This window comes from Poecilia reticulata, chromosome 12, assembly GCF_904066995.2.
Source record: "Poecilia reticulata chromosome 12, P_reticulata-male-v2, whole genome shotgun sequence".
Taxonomy (NCBI): domain Eukaryota; kingdom Metazoa; phylum Chordata; class Actinopteri; order Cyprinodontiformes; family Poeciliidae; genus Poecilia; species Poecilia reticulata.
This window is the reverse complement of record NC_088841.1, coordinates 3,949,771-3,970,077: the sequence shown is the minus strand read 5'-3', so window position 1 is coordinate 3,970,077 and position 20,307 is coordinate 3,949,771. Positions and strand designations below refer to the sequence as shown.

General features: G+C 40.4%; 1 protein-coding gene across 2 annotated transcripts; it reads left to right on the top strand.

Moving 5' to 3' along the window:
• The first annotated feature begins 136 nt into the window (after nucleotides 1-136).
• brap (BRCA1 associated protein) lies at nucleotides 137-18,585 on the top strand. 2 transcript variants are annotated; one of them, XM_008423302.3, is made up of 13 exons: nucleotides 137-520; nucleotides 687-848; nucleotides 1,619-1,805; nucleotides 3,480-3,669; nucleotides 4,248-4,361; nucleotides 5,791-5,939; nucleotides 6,247-6,322; nucleotides 6,416-6,554; nucleotides 8,990-9,099; nucleotides 9,191-9,280; nucleotides 9,358-9,461; nucleotides 10,550-10,689; nucleotides 17,112-18,585. In XM_008423302.3, exons 1-13 carry the CDS (start codon nucleotides 442-444, stop codon nucleotides 17,339-17,341), a joined length of 1,770 nt encoding a protein of 589 aa, XP_008421524.2. In that variant the 5' UTR covers nucleotides 137-441; the 3' UTR covers nucleotides 17,342-18,585. The 2 variants fall into 2 exon arrangements, with proteins under 2 accessions (XP_008421524.2, XP_008421523.2); XM_008423301.3 differs by having other exon boundaries at nucleotides 1,616-1,805.
• Nucleotides 18,586-20,307: the final 1,722 nt, after the last annotated feature.

Genomic DNA, 20,307 nt, shown 5'->3' with positions numbered 1-20,307 from the left:
TTTGGGTTTGACAATTGTTTTTTTTTCTATCCAATCCCCGCCCTCAGCAACTTTCTAGGAGTATTTTTTTTTTTTCCTTTTTCGCGAATTTGAGTTGAGTATTTTATAATTACGCGTCCTTGCCAGTAGGGGGCACCAAATCATTCCGTAGCTCTTTGTGGTGTAGAGGAAGAATTGGATCCCTCTAGCATTAGACCACCCAGCTGAAGTTTAGGTAGTTGAACATCATAACACTAATATGTTTACATTTAAAAGCAGGGGAGTTAATATATTGTTTGGTTGAACTAAAAAAAATATTCAATCTATTTTATTTTGCTCTCAGCTGACCGTTTTGCGGGCGCAAAGTGAACTGCTAGTCATCCAGCTAGCCTTGTGGAGCTAGCTCAGCTGTCAGCTGTTTGTTTTTGTTTCTGTTAAAGTGCTCTCTTTCCCTTTTAACACATGAGTGTTTCGCTGGTTGTTATCCGTCTGGAAATAGCCGACCAGTCTCCTTTTCCACGAGGTTTTCAATACTCTGCTGGTAAGTGAGCCTTTCCGAGCTTCTATTTTGAAAGTGAGTGCTGAGCTGACTGACTAGCAGTTACAGTAAAAGCAGCTCTGCCCACAACACTTAGCTTAGCCTGAGTGTTGTGCTGGTCTAATGTTTGGGCTTTTTGTGCCGAGATGATGCCGTTTTTCACCTCTAGTTGAAGGCATGTCCGAGGAGGAGCTCCGGGAAAAAAGTCTCGGTTTAGCCAAACATGCCCTGAGTGGGAAGAGTGAGCTGGAGAGAGCAGCCATCCTCCACCAGCATATGGGCAGCAGAGCCGTGGGGGACATGGTGATAGAAACCTATGAGCCCACCTCAGGTAAGCATTTATACGTATGAAGAGCTGGGAACACGTTGTTGCTCCTTGTGCTTAATTTTACCTCGACCTAGATGTTACCTGGACACAAACCACCAATCTAAACATTGTTAGAGACCGTGTGCACTCTATGAAGGAAACCTGATAGTTGTGGTCTGTTTTAGCAGAGTATTGTGCTCTGTCACAACACAAAAAAATGATTCCGAGAAGGAGTTCACTCCATTTTACTATCTTTGTTAAGTGATGGGCAAATGAGTCCATTCTGTGGAGCTTTGTAGCTTTGACCGACTTGACCAGCCTCCTGCCCACGTCTTTGCGCCACAAACGACAGGAGAGACGGCAAGCCGCAGCTGGTAACTGCGCTTCCGGTGTCCGCTTCCGGCAGCTGACACTAGGGTGAAACGGCTGCTGGTGCTGTTTTGTGGAATGTCGATGCAGGTTTTCCGTCAGCTGCCACTTCCCATCAAGTGAATGCGATCAAGTAAAAGCCTGAACTAAAAGGCTCCTGGAGGTTTTTAGAATCTCATGTTCTGTTCTTTAAGCATAACTACCTGTAGAATCCTTCATCATCTTCCTCTCCTAAATCTAATTGACAGCAATTGTAAACACACCTGACTTTCAGAATCTCCTGCTGATGCAGGGCTTTAACTGACCCATGCTTGGTTCTGAGTGTTTAGGTAATATTAGATCCAGAACTGATCACACTGTATGATTTTTAGCAGACCGTGGTCGTTGCCTCTGATTGAACTAACGTTACTTTCCTCGTGCAGCAGGAAGTGACGAAGGAAGCAGCAGTCCTCAGAGTGCACAGACTGAGACGCCGGTTTCCCAGGAGACCAGCGGCGCCTCGCAGACAGCTCCAGACTCGCCCTCCAAGCAGCTACCGGAACAGATCTCCTTCTTCAGCGGGAATCCGTCGGTGGAGATCGTCCATGGCATCATGCACCTCTACAAGACCAAGTGAGTCGTTGTGGGTTCTGATCGGACGCGTTCTGAAAACTGATACTGGGTTCCGTCCGCCTCCAGCATAGAAGACGATGGAGTTTAATTTCAGTTTTTTTCAGCTCTAGAAATCTATGTAGGGAAAAAAGAAAAGAAAAGAGATTTTATTTCCAGTCCAGTATCCCACTGTCTAAACAGCTCCTCTCTTTTTTTCTTCCTTTCTGAAATCCTTCCTTCCATCTTACCTTTATCCCTCCTTTCTTTTTCCTCATTCTCTCTCTTATTTCCATCCTTTTTCATCTTTTTCTCCCTTTTGTCCTTCCTTATCTTCTGTTATTTACTTCCTGTCTTGTGTCCTTCCTTCTGTCTTTCCTCCCTCCTTGTTTCCTTCTATCTTTCCTCAATTTCTTGTGTTTTCCTATCTTCTTTTCTTATTTGATTCATTCTACATTAGTAGATGTTTGTTTCCTTAGTTGTCATGTTCTTTCCTTAACTCCTTCCTAGTTTTCTTCTTTCATTAGTTCCTTGCTCATTTTTCTTCTTTTCTAAGTTTTGTGCTTGTTTCCTTAGTTGACTCACTTTCCTTAGAGCCGTTCTTGCTTCCTTCTATTTTTCCTTAGTGTTGCAGGTCCCAGGTGGAGGGACAGGCAAGCAGATGCAAATAACCTGTTTTAACAGGAAAAAACGAGTTAGCCACTGGAGACGCTGTTGCTGTGCTGTTAGCTCTCATCCGAATTTATTCCAGGTTGTAATAATAAAGTCATTATACAACTTTGAAAAATTGTGACTATACATTCACACTTCTACTAGTTGTTCTATAACACAACATCAGCTTATTACTATTTCAGGAATTGTAAATTAATGCACATTACAGACGGCTATATAAAACATACGCATTCTTCACGTACCATCTGATGAAATCCTCTGAGCAGCTAACCGAGAGCTTATTAGCTAACTATAATAACAACATAAAATAACACAAACCAAATACACCGGGGACCAAGGTCACGACGCTTAACAGAGTAATCATGTTTATCACATTTCAGTTTTCAGCTTAGACCCGAACCAACCTGTTTTAACAGGAAAAAACGAGTGAGCCACAGGAGACGGTGTTGCTGTGCTGGTAGCTCTCATCCGAATGGAGGGGAACTTCCTCGACACCGCGAAGTTGCACCTACATTAGTAGATGTTTGTTTCCTTAGTTGTCATGTTCTTTCCTTAACTCCTTCCTAGTTTTCTTCTTTCATTAGTTCCTTGCTCATTTTTCTTCTTTTCCAAGTTTTGTGCTTGTTTCCTTAATTGACTCACTTTCCTTAGTGCCTTTCTTGCTTCCTTCTATTTTTCCTTAGTTTTTAAATTTTTCATGTCTTCTTTCCATAATTTCTTACTTATTTCCTTAATTCTTTCCTTTTTATTTCTTGTTTTCTTACTATGTTTTTTCCTTGTGTCCCTCCTCTTTCATGTCTTTCTTTCCTGTAAATTCATGGCTGATGTGTCATTATTGCATTTTATGTTTTAATTGATTGTAAGGCACTAAGAACTCTGGATATTCAGGTTTTTCAAATCTGTCACAACTCTGAACTGGGATGTCCTGCTGCTCTCCTTAACTATTACTAATACAGCATTAAATCAAATAAACAAATAAATCTTTTTGTGAATGTAAAGCATCTTTTTTGTCCACTCCGCCGGCAGTAAGATGACGTCGCTGACCGAAGATGTGCGGCGCAGCGCCATGGTGTGCATCCTGACCGTTCCGGCCACCATGACCAGCCACGACCTCATGAAGCTCATGGCTCCGTTTAATGACGTCATGGAGCACATGAAGATCATACGGGACTCCACTCCCAACCAGTACATGGTTCTCATCAAATTCTCCTCTCAGGTAACTCCGTCTGCTATTAAAAATCTTTTGCTGTCTGGTTGTTAATGGGTTATTCCAGAAAACTGTCAACAAATTAGCAAAGCAGTTCCGCGTTGTTGCATTTGAGGCAATAAAATGTTTACTTAATTTTAGCTTTTACATCATTTAAATGTATTTCTTGTAATATAACATTGCAAAAATAAAAAATACAAGCAGAATATTCCAGTTTGTTAATCAGAATAATCGACAGCTAAGATGATCGTTAATTGCAGCCCTAATTTCCAAATGGAAATTATCTCGGCACTTTCATATATTTGGGTATTGTATACATTATTAACAATGTAACAATAATAAAACTTCATATGGGCCTATGAGTTTTATGTAAGGCACAATGTCTGTAAAACATTGATTTACATCCTAAATCTTTCGGGGTTCCTGGGAAACGGCCCTTTCTCTACTACTACTACTACGACTATTACTATTACTACTCTTTATTTTTTTTGGTGAGCATTATTAACATTCTGAAAGTCGGATCAGCCAATCAGGAGCGGCTCCGACTCGGCCGTTTCTCAACATGCCGTGTGTTTTGCGTCTCCCAGGCCGACGCAGACAGCTTCTACACGGCCTGCAACGGACGCCAGTTCAACTCCATCGAGGAAGCAGTGTGCCAGCTGGTCTACGTGGAGCGAGCGGAGGTCATAAAGTCTGAGGACGTAAGAATGCTTGTCGTTTCCTTCTGAACCTGCTGCTTGGCTCTAATTCCAAGAACAAATTCCCACAAGCCAAGTGGCTCAGAGGTCTGTTAGTGAGCTGTCAGTTTAAGGTGATGCGTGTTTGGACAGACAGAGCGTGCGAGCTCTGGGCTCACAGATAAAGGCCAGGTAAGCTCTGTGGCTTCTTGACCTCCGACCTCAACCTTAATCACTGAACCATGTGGGAGAGTCGCTTGGCTGCAGGTGAACAACGTTTCTGGGAATTTTTTCCAGTAAGCACATAATCAATCGTATAAAAAGTTTAAATGTTAATATTTTTTGAAGGAAAATTTTGTTTAGTTTGTCGTCACAGTCCATTTTATTTATGATTCGGTCGTGTGTGTTTTTATTTTTTGCTTCCATTTTGTTTATTGTTTTTGGTAGACATGCACTGATCTGATATTAATATCTGTATTGATCCTGATATTGAAAAAAATCTAGATCAGGTATTGGTGACAATGAATTCATAAGGGCAGATCTATTCAGTCTAGTTCTATGCTTTGTTCTCTGAGGGATTGATTATTTACTTTACATTATACTTAGAATTCCTATTTGCATGTTCTGAACCATTTGGAAGGTTTATTGTAATTTGTTTTTTATGTTGTTTTTGTAAAAAATTTTATTATTTTACATTATTTCTTAGACTCTTAATTGGGCTGACTGAACAAATTAAAGTTGTACAATAATACACCAATAGCTTACAAAGCTATTGGTTTATTTAAGTGTGTTGTTCTGGTGTAGAGTCAGCAAATACATTTGTAACTCAGCACATTTATGTTTGTGTTTAAAAACATTTTTAATTCAATTCAGCTCTGTTTTTCAGTATGGGATTGGCTTTAGCAGATGCTAAACCTCAAATATCGGTATCGGAAGTGAAAAAAGTGGATCGATGCATCCCAGGTTTTTGCTTGTTTTACCTTGAATATTTCAAATATCAAGTTCCAGTGTTAAATGCTCTATGCAAAATTAAAGTCTATGAGTTTTTGAGAGAGCAAAATGGCATTATCATCAATACTTGAAAATGGTCTCAGAGCAACAATGTTATTGTTTAGTGAAATAGTTACTGGAATAGTTTATTGTCCAGCAAATTAAGTATAGAGTGGCTACAGCTTTATAGTAATACTTCCACCCAACTATGATCTGGAAGAAAAACAATTCTGTAAAGAAAAAAATTCTTTGTGATTCTTTGTCTCAACATTATTTCTTTGGATTTTTTTGTTTGTTTTTCCAGATGTGTTTGTTGTATCCACATTTAACATTTCAGCTTTATTTCAAACAAAACCAGCCTTTACTAGCGTATCAACCCCAACCTTCAACCTTTCCTGGTTTCTCCTTCCTCTGCACATTTAATTCCTCCATGTTTCTCCTCTTCCTGTCTGTTCTGCTGCAGGGAGCCAGCCTGCCGGTGATGGAGCTGACCGAGCTGCCGAAGTGCACCGTGTGCCTGGAGAGGATGGACGAGTCGGTCAACGGCATCCTCACCACGCTCTGCAACCACAGCTTTCACAGCCAGTGTCTCCAGCGATGGGAAGACGCCTCGTGAGTCCAACACTCAACCCTTCCTTCTCCGAAGCGTTGTTTAACACCTGCTTAGCGTCTCGATCTGAAAGCTGTTGTCTTTTCTTTTTTTTTTTTTTTATCCGACTTGTTTCCGTCCTCCATGTTTGTTCTTCGTTCAGTTTCTCGGTGCTGGTGGGCTGCGTCTCTCTGATTGTCTCTGCTCCATGTTTCTACGTGGTTCTGGATGTCTCTCCCAGCTTTGTGTGATGCGTTTGTTCTGCTGTGTGTATTTTTCTGTTTCACAAAGGACCTTTGACCTCAGCTGAGTGCGCTGTGTGTTTCCTAGGTGTCCGGTGTGTCGGTACTGTCAGACGCCAGAGCCGGTGGAAGAGAACAAATGCTTTGAGTGCGGCGTGCAGGAGGTGACCAATCACTCTCTGAGAACGTCACGACTGACTGATGTTGTTTATTGAACTTTTCTTTTAATTATTCTGCGTGTTTTTTTTCCCCTGCAGAACCTGTGGATCTGTTTGATCTGCGGGCACATCGGCTGCGGGCGCTACGTCAGTCGACATGCCTACAAGCACTTTGAGGAGACGCAGCACACGTACGCCATGCAGCTCACAAATCACCGTGTGTGGGACTACGCTGGAGGTACCGCGCATTTGATGACGGGGTTTGCGTGGGAAAACAGGGCGGCGACTGCAAAGTAGAAGGTTTAGCGATAGGAAACCATTTCTGTTGTTGCTGTAATGAATTTTGTCCACAAGGGGGCAGAAGAAACCCAAAAAATGTCAAAAAGGGAGTCTTTTTCATTCAGTGTGGAATGGCTGCCGTAACTTACAGATAAAATGTAAACCAGAACAGCAGCTGGAAACTGGAGCATAAACAGCCTTTAAACATTTATTTAAAACCCCATGGTGATATTTAAAGACCAAATGTACTGAAGAACTGGTTGTTATGGATTTGATGGAAAATTATCAGCTGTTAGCGACACCTTGCCCCGTTGAACTCTGAGGAAAACCTCAGTGAGATCCGATTAAGTCCTAGAAATCGAGTTTCGTTAGCTCGCGCTATTCTGGTGCTAGTCTAGGCTGTGAATCTAGATGTGGTTTTTCTGGATTTCTTTGTTCGAGATTTTGTTTTTGATTTTTTTCAGATTTAAAACAAACCAAGCAAACTGTTTTGAACGTGGCATTTACAATGTTTTGATTGGCTGCTGTTCCCTGCGGGTCCGCCTCGTGTTTCTGGACGTTGGGAATGTTTCCTCTGCTCCAGCAGTGATCTGGTGCTGAGTTTGTCTGATTTTCTTGACTTGGTGGAAACATAAGGAGCTGGTATTTAGTCAGCAGCAGCACCAGATAAACTGTTAGAGGAAACATTTCTAAAAGTTATCAACCTATTTACAGAACATCTGTGACTTTTCATTCTTCACCAATATAGTTCAGAGCAAATTGAACTATATTCAATTTGCTCTGTGTGTGTGTGTGTGTGTGTGTGTGTGTGTGTGTGTGTGTGTGTGTGTGTGTGTGTGTGTGTGTGTGTGTGTGTGTGTGTGTGTGTGTGTGTGTGTGTGTGTGTGTGTGTGTGTGTGTGTGTGTGTGTGTGCGCGCGCGTGCGCGCGCGCGCGCGTGTTTTAAGAGAGGAAGAAGTAAGACATCACGGAGCCACAGTTTACTCAACACACAGTTTCCGTAAATTAGTAACTAAGTCAGAGTACTTCTGTTTCTCTTACCTGTCTGCCACAAACACAGATCAGTTCTTACTGGTTCAACCCAAACTAACAAGTTGGGATTAAAACAAACTAACGGTGAACCTGATGCTTCACTTGATATAAAGTGGATATTTTAGCTTTGTTGTTTTGCAGAACAAAACAGTGAATCATTTTAAATGCTGAATGTTTTTTTTTACTCTTCCATTCTGTAGATTTTTTATACTGAAACAAGCGATTATTTTACTAATCGATTATTCGGGCGATTAATCGATTAATCAGATAGAAATTGTAGCCACATTCTGCAAATTTTTCATTTCTTTCATTAAGCTTATTTTGTCCAATATTAAAAATGCAAATAAACCATTAATCCTATTGCTTTTTAAAAGTAGTTAAACAAATATGTGATTGCCTTAAATCCAATAACGACACATTCCTTTAACGTATGTTTGAACATATGTATCAAAGGATTCATCTGCAGCTAAAAACCTACTTTTCACAGAATTTGTTCTGTTTTTTGTAGAACATATTTACAAAGTTTTTTTTTTTTTTTATTAATTAAATGCAAAATTTATATACATGTTTTGTTGACTTTTGCCATTATTACTGCTGTAACGTGTGGTTGTCTCAGCAAATGGCCTTTTTTATACTCTATTGTCTGAGGAACGATTATTTGATTACTAAATTAGTCTATTATTATTTCAAGATTTGATTAATCACGACTAAGCCGATTAATTATTTCAGCCTTATTGTATAATTAATGTCTTAAAGACTACATGTAATTTGTACAACCTTAGCTTCCAGTTAGTTTTTACAGCTCATTATGTTTCACTTCTTTTATATTTCATAACATAACTGGGCTGCCATGAGAAGCACCTGATGTGGGCAGAGTTTCCTGCCTTAGCCTCGACTGACCAAAGCTCACAGTTCCACTTAAAGTCTCAGTAGAGTTTCGCAAACTCAATATGTTTACATTTATGATGATAGGTCATCTTAACTTTGCTCCACTTGGCACATACAGAGCTGTCCAATGGTTGTCAAAGAGACTGGATAACACCAAGATCCCACTCTTCACTAAGTTTTGGGGGTTCTTTTTTTTTTAACCTCTCCTTTCATCCTGCTCTCTCACCGTGGTGGTGAGACAGAGATGGATCCTGGTGACACAGAGATGCATGGTGTCATGGAATCAGCCATTTCTGATCAACTGAAGAAAGGTTGAGAACAAATTTAAAAAAATGCTGTAGTTACATTTATTTTTTTTTAAAAATCGCTAGGAGGATCAACAATTGTCCCAACGATGATTTTCCTAGGTTTTTTTTTTTAACCTGAAATAGAAAAGCCTTCCTGCAGTGATTGCTGTGTAACTCTTCTAATGCAGATAACTACGTGCACCGCCTGGTGGCCAGTAAGACCGATGGGAAGATGGTGCAGTTTGAGTGCGAAGGAGACACTTGCCAAGATGAGAAAATAGATGCTCTCCAGTTGGAGGTAAGCAGTTTTTTTTTTTTATTTGTTTTAGATGAGATTTGGTTCCCTGAACAAGCCCAGACAGATCCCAACGATCTGCCTCTGTCTGCAGTACTCGTACCTGCTCACCAGCCAGCTGGAGTCCCAGAGGATCTACTGGGAGAACAAGATTGTTCATCTGGAGAAGGAGACGGCCGAGGAGGTAGAGAAGCAACAATATGTCTCGGTGTCGTGTCAGGTTCTGAGTTCTGGATTCAAACTCTTCGATTCTGCTGTCAGATCAACAACATGAAGGCGAAGTTTAAGGAGACCCTGGAGCGCTGCGATAACCTGGAGCAGCGATTAGGAGAAATAAGCAAAGAGAAGCAGAGCCTAGAGAAGAAGTAGGTTTGTCTTTTTAAATGGGGAGAGAGTGTGTGTTTGTGTGCGTGCGTGCGTGCGTGTGCACGTGTGTGTGTACCATACGATGTGAGCTCGTATTCAGGCCTGCAACTAGTGATTATATTCAGTAATAATTGTTAGTTGCAGCGATTAATCGTTATTCTGACGATTAATCGGATAAAAAATAGGCACACTGCCAATTTTTTTCATTTAACCACTTAAGTTTATTTTATACAGTACTAGAAATACATAAAAATTGCAAATACACAAATTCAATTCCTTTTTTAGATAAGAAAATAAACATTTAGTTCCCTAAAATGCAGTAACAGCCTTCCTTTAGTGTACACTTGATCATTTGTAGCAAAGGATGAATCTGCAGCTAAAACGTTTCTGCTTGAAATCTGCTTGATTTAACAGATTACCAGATTACACTAATCTGGTAATCTAATTACCAGATTGATGTAGAAATAATCTGGTAATTAGTTTTTGGATTAACCTATTAATAACTAGATAGCATAAGATGCTAGAAATCTTTTACAGAATTTGAACCAGGTGAAACTAAAATTGCCACTTAAAGTTCTAGATAGAATATTTTTACAGACAAGTTTTTTTGTGTTAAATAGAAAATGCATATTTTTGTATAGTTTTAGCTTAATTACAGTTGAGTGTGTTGTTCTTCCAATAAACGATTAATCAATTATTAAATTAGCTGACGATTATTTCATCATGATGTGAGTCATCATGATTAAGCACATTATTGTATCTTGTTGCCATGGTTTCGTGACTGTTCAGCTGCTGCTCCACTTCCTACAGAAACACATTTCAGTAGATCTGCCAACAGCCTTTACTGAGAAACTACAGGAATCTGTTGTCAATTCCAAAGAAATGCCAATGTCTTGTTTAGCCTGACTGCCATTTCCCTGTATTGCATATGTCAGACTTGTGCTTGTCACGATATTTCCCTGCCACAAAAATCTGGAAGTCCTGCTGTTAATCATAGTGTTAAAGGAAGACGGCTCTTCTCCAGCCATGCTTGTTTTCTAAGGATTAAGTGGTGAAGCCACAGTCTTTACATATCGGGCTCTTTCAGGTGCACTCAGCTCAACGGTCGAGTGCTGAAGCTGAGCCAGGAGCTGAAGGAGGAGCAGGAGATGAACCGCTGTCTGAGAGCCAATCAGACGCAGCTGCAAGCCCAGCTGGCCGAGGAGGAACGCAAAGGAAAAGAGAGCGGTAAGTCCTCCACATTTCTGCCTCAGTAATGTCTGTCCACTAGTACTACTTCAGTCTCCACGTCTCCTGGTGGGTAGGAATGTTGTCACTACTTTAGTCTCTGCAAAACAGGTGTCTCTTTCTTCTAACGGTAAATATTTCATCCAATGCTAAAACCCTACACCAAAATGTTATTTAGCAGAAGCTAATGCTAAAACATTACACCAACATATTTAGTTGAAGCTAATTTGAAAACTCTACACCAATATGTTACTTAGCAGAAGCTAATGCTAAAACACTACACTGACATTTAGGTGAAGCTAACTCTAAAACACTACACAAACATGTTATTTAGCAGAAGCTAATACTAAAAACACTGCACCAACACATCAGATAGCAGAAGCTAATACTAAAAAACTACACCAACATGTTATTTAGCAGAAGCTATCGGTAAATGCTACAACAAGACCTTATTTAGTGGAAACTAATGCTAAAATGCTACATCAACACATACTTTAACGGAAGCTAATGCTAAAGCGCTAACTTCAATTAAAAGCATAACTTCCCTTGAAAGACTCCACACCTAGGGCACCAATTTAATTTCACATTATAATTTACATGTTTTTAAGGCACGTAACACAGATGTCAAACTTTATTCCGCTAAAAGTTTACAAAATAGCTACCATATTTTCCACACTATAAGGCGCACCAGATTATAAGGCGCATAGAATAGACGCTACAGTAGAGGCTGGAGTTGGATGGAGCTAGATGGAGCTGCACTAAACGGAATGTCAACAAAACAGTCCGACTCCGGTCGGCGAGAAGAGCCTTCTGCGACTGGGCCGGAAGGCTCACGGAGAAGGGTGACGAAGGGCGACGGTCACCACAGCATGTTGGTGGAGAACGTGGTGCTAAATGACCTGCAGACGACCTGATTATCAGGTCGGTAGGTAGATAGGTCAGTGAAACTTTATTAATAGAATACAAACCAGCGTTCTGACAACTATCCCAACATGCACCGCGCACTTCTTGTTCTACGGGCGAAAATGAAGTCGGCGGCTGCTTACTGTAGTTACTAGACCTGTTGTGGCTCAACATTGGTCCATATATAAGGCGCACCAAATTATAAGGAGCACTGTTGGCTTTTGAGGAAATTGAAGGTTTTTAGGTGAGCCTGATAGTGCGGAAAATACGGTAAGTAAATTAGTGTAATAGAATGTTTAAAAAAACTTCTATTTAGGGGAAGCTATGTGCGCTAATGGTTTTCAAAGTTACCTAAAGCGCTAAACAAAAAATTAGCTCCGCTATTAGTGGATTAGCGGACATGAGCTGGGAGTCCAATAACAGCTCTCTTGTGTGTTTCTGGAGAAGATCACAGAGAATACAGATTTACAGTCATTAAATAAAATACATTGTATTACATTAGAATGAATGAGGCAATGTCGTAAAGAAGAGTGGGGCGGAATTTCCTCCATGACAATTTGAGTGACTGACGAGATCTGATGAAAGATAACTACCTACACATTACAGCTGTCAAAAGTGGTTCTGTTGATGGTGGTAGTTTATTTTTTCCATGTGTGATCAACTCACTTTCAGAAGAACTCCCTCTCTGTGGAACAAAAGGTGGGCTGTGGAGAGCGCTATTCTACGAGAAATGACTGCCGGGAAATGTTTTGGCTGGTTTACATAATCAAATAAGTTCTTTCACTCATTGTTATTTTGTTTGTTCCTGATCAGCTGCTCCTCTGCCAGGACTCTTTAGAAATGGCAGCTAGAACAGAATGATTTATTTTTGACAGAATATCACTGTCAGAGACTACTTCCTCTTTACGAGGTCACATTTGCAAATGAGATGCAAATTACTGCAACACAACCAAGCCGCAGCTATTCCTGGGTGTGGTGGCCGTCTGCAAGCGGGTGGAGAGGAGGAGGAATGAGTAGTAAGCGGGTCTTTATGAGGAAGATTCTCCTTTCTTGTTAGAATAAATGGCTTAAGGTTCTAACCTTTTGGAATAACATTGTTTCTTAGTCCCACCATTATTACGTTCAGCTCAGGAATGTTTTCATCATGAGTGCCTGAGGGCAGTCTACCTGTGAGTGGGCATATCAGTAGTTTTCCTTCAACCTCTGGGTTTTTATTACAGGAAGCATTCAGACGAAGCTCCCTCTCTACACATCCACCCTATGAGGATTGGTACCTTCCCTTTTAGACTTTATGGTCCTCTCATAACGGCTGCAGCTTCCGTGTAAATAATGGTCTCGTAATGTTTCTCTTGTTGTGCCTGAGTTGTCGGAGGTCAAACAAGCCTTTCATGTAGCTCATAGATCTTATGTTTGAGTATTCTCTCCCATGTCACGACCTTTCTGCTGCTGCTCATGTAACGTTTCCTCGGACGAGCTTCAAAAGCCATTTGTTTTTCCTCCAACGTGTAAGGAGTGAGGATTGTTCATGTCCTGCTAAGTAGCGATAGCAACATGTTGTCGTACTCCACAAACGTCTGTCATGACGGCAGCAAGTCAGGTCAGTCAAGTTTATTTGTGTAGCACATTTTAGCAATAAGACAGTTCAAAGTGCTCTACACCTTAAAAACATAATTATGAGACGATACTAATCAGTGTTCCACTTACTACTAATGAAAGGCGGCTCTAAATACAGGGTTCCCCCCAGTCTGCTCATAAGCCTGGCGGGCCACCAGGTTTTACTTGCCCCCCGCCAGGCTGAGCATCGCTTATTGTAAATAGACAACTGATGTGTGTTTACAGCAGACATTTATAAATCATATAAATGGTTATAAACAGACTGTGGAAACACACGCCCGGTCATGCGTTTCCACGTGACAAAGTGGCCGTTAGCTTCCTCATGTGAGGCGCTGCTTATCAAACCATGACGGAACTACATCACCCAGCCCAGCTGCAGCACTCGCTTTTCTGGACTTTCCCACTTTGCATGAATCACCGTCTATAGAAATTGTATTTTTTTTAAATGGTTAATGGGAACTGTCTGAACAAACATCAGCTTTTCGTATAATTTGGATGTCTAGGCTGGTTTAGGGATTTTGAACCGGTGCTCTCAAAGGGTTTTTGTCCCCTGATTGAACTGATTGCTGTTCAACAAACACCTGTTTATCAGCCATCGATTAAAATTAGCTGGGCTGAAGCAAGGAAACACCTAAAACACGCAGGGCAGTGTGCCTCAAGGACCACGGTTGAGAGACAACCCTTTAGAAGACCTCTGGTTTTTGGTTCTGCGACACATAGATGTGAAAACAGTGACAGGAATGTGTCAGAGAGAGCAGTTTTACAGCTGCAACCCTGAGGGCTGGAGCTGACCCATGTCCACCCCCTTTTGGGTGGACATGGGTCACCCCCTTTTGGGTGATGCTACCCCCTTCTGGGGGGGTAGCAGGTGTGATGACATTCTGGACCAGCCCCATCTTTCCAAGAAAACACTCCGTTGTGCTGAGATGCTTGTGAAACAAACTGAATCCATGCCTAGCAACGGGCAGGGTTACATCCATGGCAAATTGGGAGTCTGATGTTCCAGACATGAAAATGGTTCTTTTGGATTATTGGATCAGTAGACGTGTCTGTGTGAATTTAAGTTTTTAGAACTTGGTGCGGATCCATTCTGGGTGTTCAAAAATACAGAGCGTTTGTTTTTATGTTCACCACAGACAGGAGTACTTCTTCTTCTGTGTTTTTCTTTTTCTAGGACCGGTTTGTTTGGCGAAGTGTGAATTTGTAATCAAACTTTGATGCAAACCAAAAAAACTAAATTCTGGTCGTCTTGGTTTGATTAAAGTGGACTGTAGATGCCAAGCAAACTGGAGTCTGCTCCAAAAGCAGGAAGTGGACTATAACGCAGGGCATTCTGGGTCAATACCAAAACAAATGTGGGGTTCTAGCGCTAGCTGGAGAAATTTCTACGCCTGCTAAAATCCAGTGCCACTATATTTTTGTTTACATTTCGTGAAGAAGAAAGTTGAACTCGGTGTCTTCTTCAGAGGTTTTTGTGTCATTTCCCTCAGTGGTTCTTGGTTTTTCAATTCGTCCGTCACTCTCTAATCTTCCAGTATGTCTAATCAAATCGTGTTGATCAACCGAATCTGATGCAAACCCTGACCTGTTGAGGAGGAGACAGAATTTTTTTTTTTACCAGATTCCTATCTGCTGACATGTTGTCACTCCCCTTTGGTCCCTCTATCCCTGCTGCTTTCTCTGCAAGCAAGCACACACACACACACACACACACCCCAGTGACTCCAGCAGATCAACCAAAAGTGATTCGTAAAGAGGAGTTTGTGGTTGCACAGATCTGTCATCTTTTTTTTAAATAATTTTTATTACATTTAAAAAAATGTTAAAATTAGTAATAAGTTCATGTCTGTGTGGAAATTATGAACCACTTTGAATCACTTGCATGTGCAGAAATGTATGTTGGCGTTAAGACGGTGCTTATTATTTTTGGCTAACTGACCTAAAGTACTGACTGCATCTACTGATGTTTGCTTCTATAACGATAACGTTTCTGTGTTGTAGCCAACCAACACACACACTTTAACACACATTAACCAGAGAGAGTGTGTTGACTCTCTCTGGTTAAGTGGCCGTGTGAGGGTCAGTGCTACTGCTAACACTCCCTACCTCGATTTGAAAGTGTCGGCCGTTAGCTTCCTCATGTGAGGCACCGCTTATCAAACCAGGAAGGAACTACATCACCCAGCCCAGCTGCAGCGCTCATGTTTCTGGACTTTCCCACTTTGCACGAATCACCATCTATAGAAAAGTTGTTTTTTTTAAACGGGGAATGCAAACTGTCTGAACAAACATCAGCTTTTCTCATAGTATAATTTTGATGTTGAGGCTGGTTCGGGGATTTCAAACCGGGGCTCTCAGAGGGATTTTGTCAACTTTCTGATCCCGTCTGTTTTTACTGCAGATGAAATGTTTCCCTCTAAAAACAGTTGGAGTATGAAGATAGGGAAGCTAATTATTCAGTTATGTTAGTTGTTATAATTGCATCAAATATCATTTGTAAAAGTTCAGTCATCTTTAGAGAATTGGAATGCGTGTTCTGACTGCACATTAAAAACCACATTTTTATCAAATCCACATTTTTGTATTGAAAGTATTGTTTTTTTTATTGGTCTGATGTAATATTCTTACCTTAAATGAGGTATCTTCATTAGCTGTAATTGAAAATGTGTCATAATTAACAGAAGTAAAGGCTACTGTACTGAATATGACTGTTATGGATTTCTGTAAAACCAAATGAGATGTTATCTTTAGTGTAACTCAGCTCTGCTGCCTCCTCTTTTAGTGACTCAGATAATAATGGAAAGCATCCATCTTGCCTCACATCATTCTACCTCAGTCCTTCTCATAATGACACATAAAAAGACGTCCCTCCTACTGAGGTTGTGTTATCATAAAATGGTCTTAATATGCAAAGGGGGGGGTTGTAAATTTCTGCTACGCCTACATTTAATCAGAACTGATCAGAAATGTATGACTGATTGCCAGTATTCAGATTTTGTAAGACTTTAGAATGATGGTCATTGTTGTAGGATGAATGCTATTAAGAAGCATCAAGTGTCAATGTTCAACTGTTTTAAAAAGAGAGTAAATGAGTATGTAGTTCAGCATCTTATCAGCACAGTGTGCATGGTTAGCATCGTTAGCTAAAGAAGGGTTTTGTTAATATGATCTGTCATCGCTTAGCAACGGTGCAGTCAGTTCTTCTTGGTTTCTGACCAGCCAGTCAATATCTCTGTAGTCCTCTAAGACACGCTGTCCGCACAGTCTTAAGTCTTAAATTAATGTGTCTGAACTTAAGGCCTTAAAATGTCTTAAATTTGTTTTTAATGCGAGTTGGCCTTAAATACCTTAATCACAGGTCTTAAATTCTGTCGTGTTTAAGTATCGCCATAATTAACATGGCTGTTAGCTAAATGATGGTATTTGTAGCAGAACTATTTAATCTCGTATGTTCTATGTAATTTTTTTTTCTCCACTCAAACATTTGAGTCTCACGCAGACATCGAACTTCTGTTCTGTAACTCAAGGCGATTGAGGCTACCGCTGACTAGACGCTAGTATACCCTTGCTAGCTAGCTAGCTAGCTTTTTTGCATCCATCAAGGGTATGTGTCCATTTATCGTCAGTTGCCTGGACAATATTTGCTTATTTCTGTTAAAAACCCATAAAATGTTACGCTGATTCTGTGCAAAAAAGCTCAGCACTACTAGTATATGAAATATACAATTTTCTTTTGTACTTTTCTGTGGCGATTTGGGTCTTAAATTTCATTCATAGCGGTCGTAAAAAGGTTTTAAATTTGAGTTTTTGAAACCTGCAGAATCCCTGTAGTAAATAAAGAACCAAAGTCTGTTATTAATATTTAAGCAGATCATTTTTCTGTGCTTTATTGAAACGTGCTGCAGGCGAGCGGAAGGATGTGGTGATAACGGAGCTGCAGGAGCAGCTGAGAGACGTGATGTTCTACCTGGAGACGCAGCAGAAGATCGAGCAGCTGTCCTCCGAGGCCCGCAGCGAAATCCAGGAGGGCCACATCAACATCCCGGCCGGCCAGGCGGATGGCGCCCTGGGCCCGGACGGAGCGGGCCCCTCGTCAGGCCGGGGCCGCCGAGGCCGGGGCAGGAAGAGGAAGTAGACAGGAGGCCCCACTCTGCTGGAACACGTTCAGGAACCATGACTGCAAGTCTTTTACTGCTGAGCTGTGGAGTTCATTCAGCCTCCTGGGGAGGACAGCTGGACAGAACAGCAACCATGTCTTCAGCTAAACATTCAACTTTAAAGTAGCTTTCAAAAAGAAAAGTGGGACATCTCACAGATTTTGTGATGGTTTGTATTTCCGTTTAGTATTGCTGCTTTGGTTAAATAGTGTTTTATCTGATTAAATAAGTGCTTGCAGCTCAAACAAGCCTGATAAAATGATCTGAAATCATATTTTCCCATAAGCGTGAAAACAGGAGCAGGAGCTGTGCAGAAGAAAGATCAAATTGAACTCTTTTACATTTCTCAGTCAGTGTTAACACTCCACACACAGGAAGGCAAGGGAATATAGACAGAAAAACATTTAGTCAGTAATATTCATACATTTTTTATGATCAGTAATCGACTGTGACAAGCTGAGCGGAACGGACTTTCTGCCCGACTGAGTTCATTTTATCTAAGTGTTGGTTTTTTATTTTTAGATCAAAGTTTCAACATTTTTTTTGTAAATAATAAAAAAGGAAATGGTGAAGATTTTATCTTTTCTTATTTTTTGTTTTTATTCTGCTTTATTACTAGCACTGCTGAATATGACTGTATATTAGGACCACTGTAGATTAAAACAATGTACATTTCCATCAGAAAACTCAGATTTTGAGATTCAGAAATTTCTGAGCTTGAAATGTTGAAAATTTGCTAGAAAAAAACCTCAGAAATTTTGATATTAGAGGAAAAAAAACGTAGAAATTTCAGTTTCAGACGTCAAAATTTTTTCTCAGAAATGCTCTTGTTTTTTCTAAAAAAAAATATTTGAGGTTAATCTCAATTGTTTTTTCTAGCAAATTTTTGACTGGAATTTCCAGATTTTCTTTCAAATTTTCTGAGATTTTGTGGTGGAAATTTTCTCTTTTCTTTTTCTTTCTATCTACAGTGGCCCCAGCATGTTATTTTCATAGAGAAAAATCTACTTCAGTTTGGATTTAAATACGATCTTGTTGCGGGGAAAAAACTCTAAAGAAATAGACCAATAAACAGATTGAACACAGGGGAAAAAATGTCATCTTCTCCTGTTTTTGTATTTACTGTACAAAGAACACTTAAGTTATTGTCATGTATAGTATGAAGCATTATTTTGATCATGATTTGTTTAATTTTAAAATACAAAGGATTTTTTCCTTCATACTTTTTTGAGTTTTTTGTTCTGTCATTTGATTAGAAAAGGTGACATTTACCAGGTGTTGGAAGAAAAAAGATCGTCCTTACATATTTCTCCTGCTTGTGCTTTTCCCCATATACGTATATAAAATACACATTTTTTATTTTTAGATTAAAATTTTTTGTAAATAAAGATATTCTCTTTTTAGCTCTACATTTAAAATAAGTTTCCTAAATTTGAGCAACCTGCCACTTTACAAGAAAAGTCTTGCACTCCCAAAAGTTTTGTCTCTGAAAACAGTCGTGTCTTTCATTAAGAAAACGAGCTGCTCTACAAATTAAATTTTTAATCCTTTTCAAATGAGAAAAAACACTTGTTAAGCGATCTGCCAGGTAATATTCCACATATGCCTCTTGTCGGGTTTCAGCGGCAAACAAAGTCAAAAGTGCAACTTTCTGTTTTGCGCTGAGTGACACGGCGGGTCTCTGACTAATCCCTCTGCTTCCCACTGCAACACTAACAGTTTACGCACAGCTGCTTGCTGAGAGTAAACTGTGTACAGAGGCCGAGCGACGCGGCTCACAGACATGCAAACTTCCTTCTGACAGATTCTCAAATGTCACACAGGCTGCAGGGGAACCGTGACTGCTTCTGTGTGAAGCATGGTTGACCCAGTGACGGGCTGCGATACCGGGGCAGGCAGATCACGCGCTATGCAAACATGGTTCACACCTTTTCTATTTATATCCGCCATAGATAAATAAGGATCAGATGCGTGCAGATAGGATGTAGCAACACCTGTTTTCAAAGTATAAAAAGAATTAAAAATTTTTGCTTCACATTTTTTAAAAATGTGAAGCAATAAAATAAAACTTCCACTAACAGCCGGCTGTGTGTCCACTCCCCCCCTGGGGTCCTCTCCACCTTCCTGCTGTGATGTGAGAACAGCTGAGCTCAGCAAGTCTGACTGCTGCAACCCATTCAGCCGGCGCAGTGAAGCCATGTGAAAAAATGAAAAATGTGGTTTTATTAAGAGGGAAGGAAACGTGAAAAAACTTCGACAGAGTTCAGTTACATCATCAAGGTTCTTTTTTTTTGGATCAGAGGAGGAAGACGTGTCACAGGCCTGGTTTGTTTTCAGTCATGTTTGACGCTGAGATAAAGGTGGAGGAGTGTTGGATCTACTAACCTGCACCAGGGAACCAGCAGAGAATCCAGTTATTTAGTTCACAGTAAGCAGCTGGAATACTGCTTTGTGTGTGTGTGTGTGTGTGTGTGTGTGTGTGTGTGTGTGTGTGTGTGTGTGTGTGTGTGTGTGTGTGTGTGTGTGTGTGTGCGCGCTGCTGATCAGAGAGGGGTGTGTGTGTTACCTACCTCAGAAATCAGAACCGACATGCTGGAATTTTTCTGGCCTTTATGCATTTAAACTCTCCATAGCAACATATTGGACAGCTAAGTCTGATTTCATAAAACTCAGCAGAATTTGACAGCAGCCATATTGTATTTTTTATTTTTTTTTTGCTTAACTTTCCAACTAAGTGTCAAGTCCACGGGTAAATTGTTTTTTTTGCAGATTTGTAAATCAAAAACTCAAACTTCCAAGTTCAGTTGAACGCATCGTTACACCTCCAGCAAAATAAAATAAACAAAATAAACGCTTCAGTAAAGACGAATCTTTATTGCAGCGTTAAACAGGCACTGTGTGATATTTGAGTTTGTGTTCTAAAAATAAAAATCAAGACGTTGCG

What these genes read in the sequence shown, in the direction of transcription:
- brap (XM_008423301.3), top strand. Translation starts at nt 442, where the DNA reads ATGAGTGTTTCGCTGGTTGTTATCCGTCTGGAAATAGCCGACCAGTCT. An exon ending in ATGCACCTCTACAAGACCAA is followed by an intron (nt 1,806 to 3,479) that starts GTGAGTCGTTGT and finishes CTCCGCCGGCAG; the next exon opens with TAAGATGACGTCGCTGACCG. An exon ending in CAGCGATGGGAAGACGCCTC is followed by an intron (nt 5,940 to 6,246) that starts GTGAGTCCAACA and finishes TGTGTTTCCTAG; the next exon opens with GTGTCCGGTGTGTCGGTACT.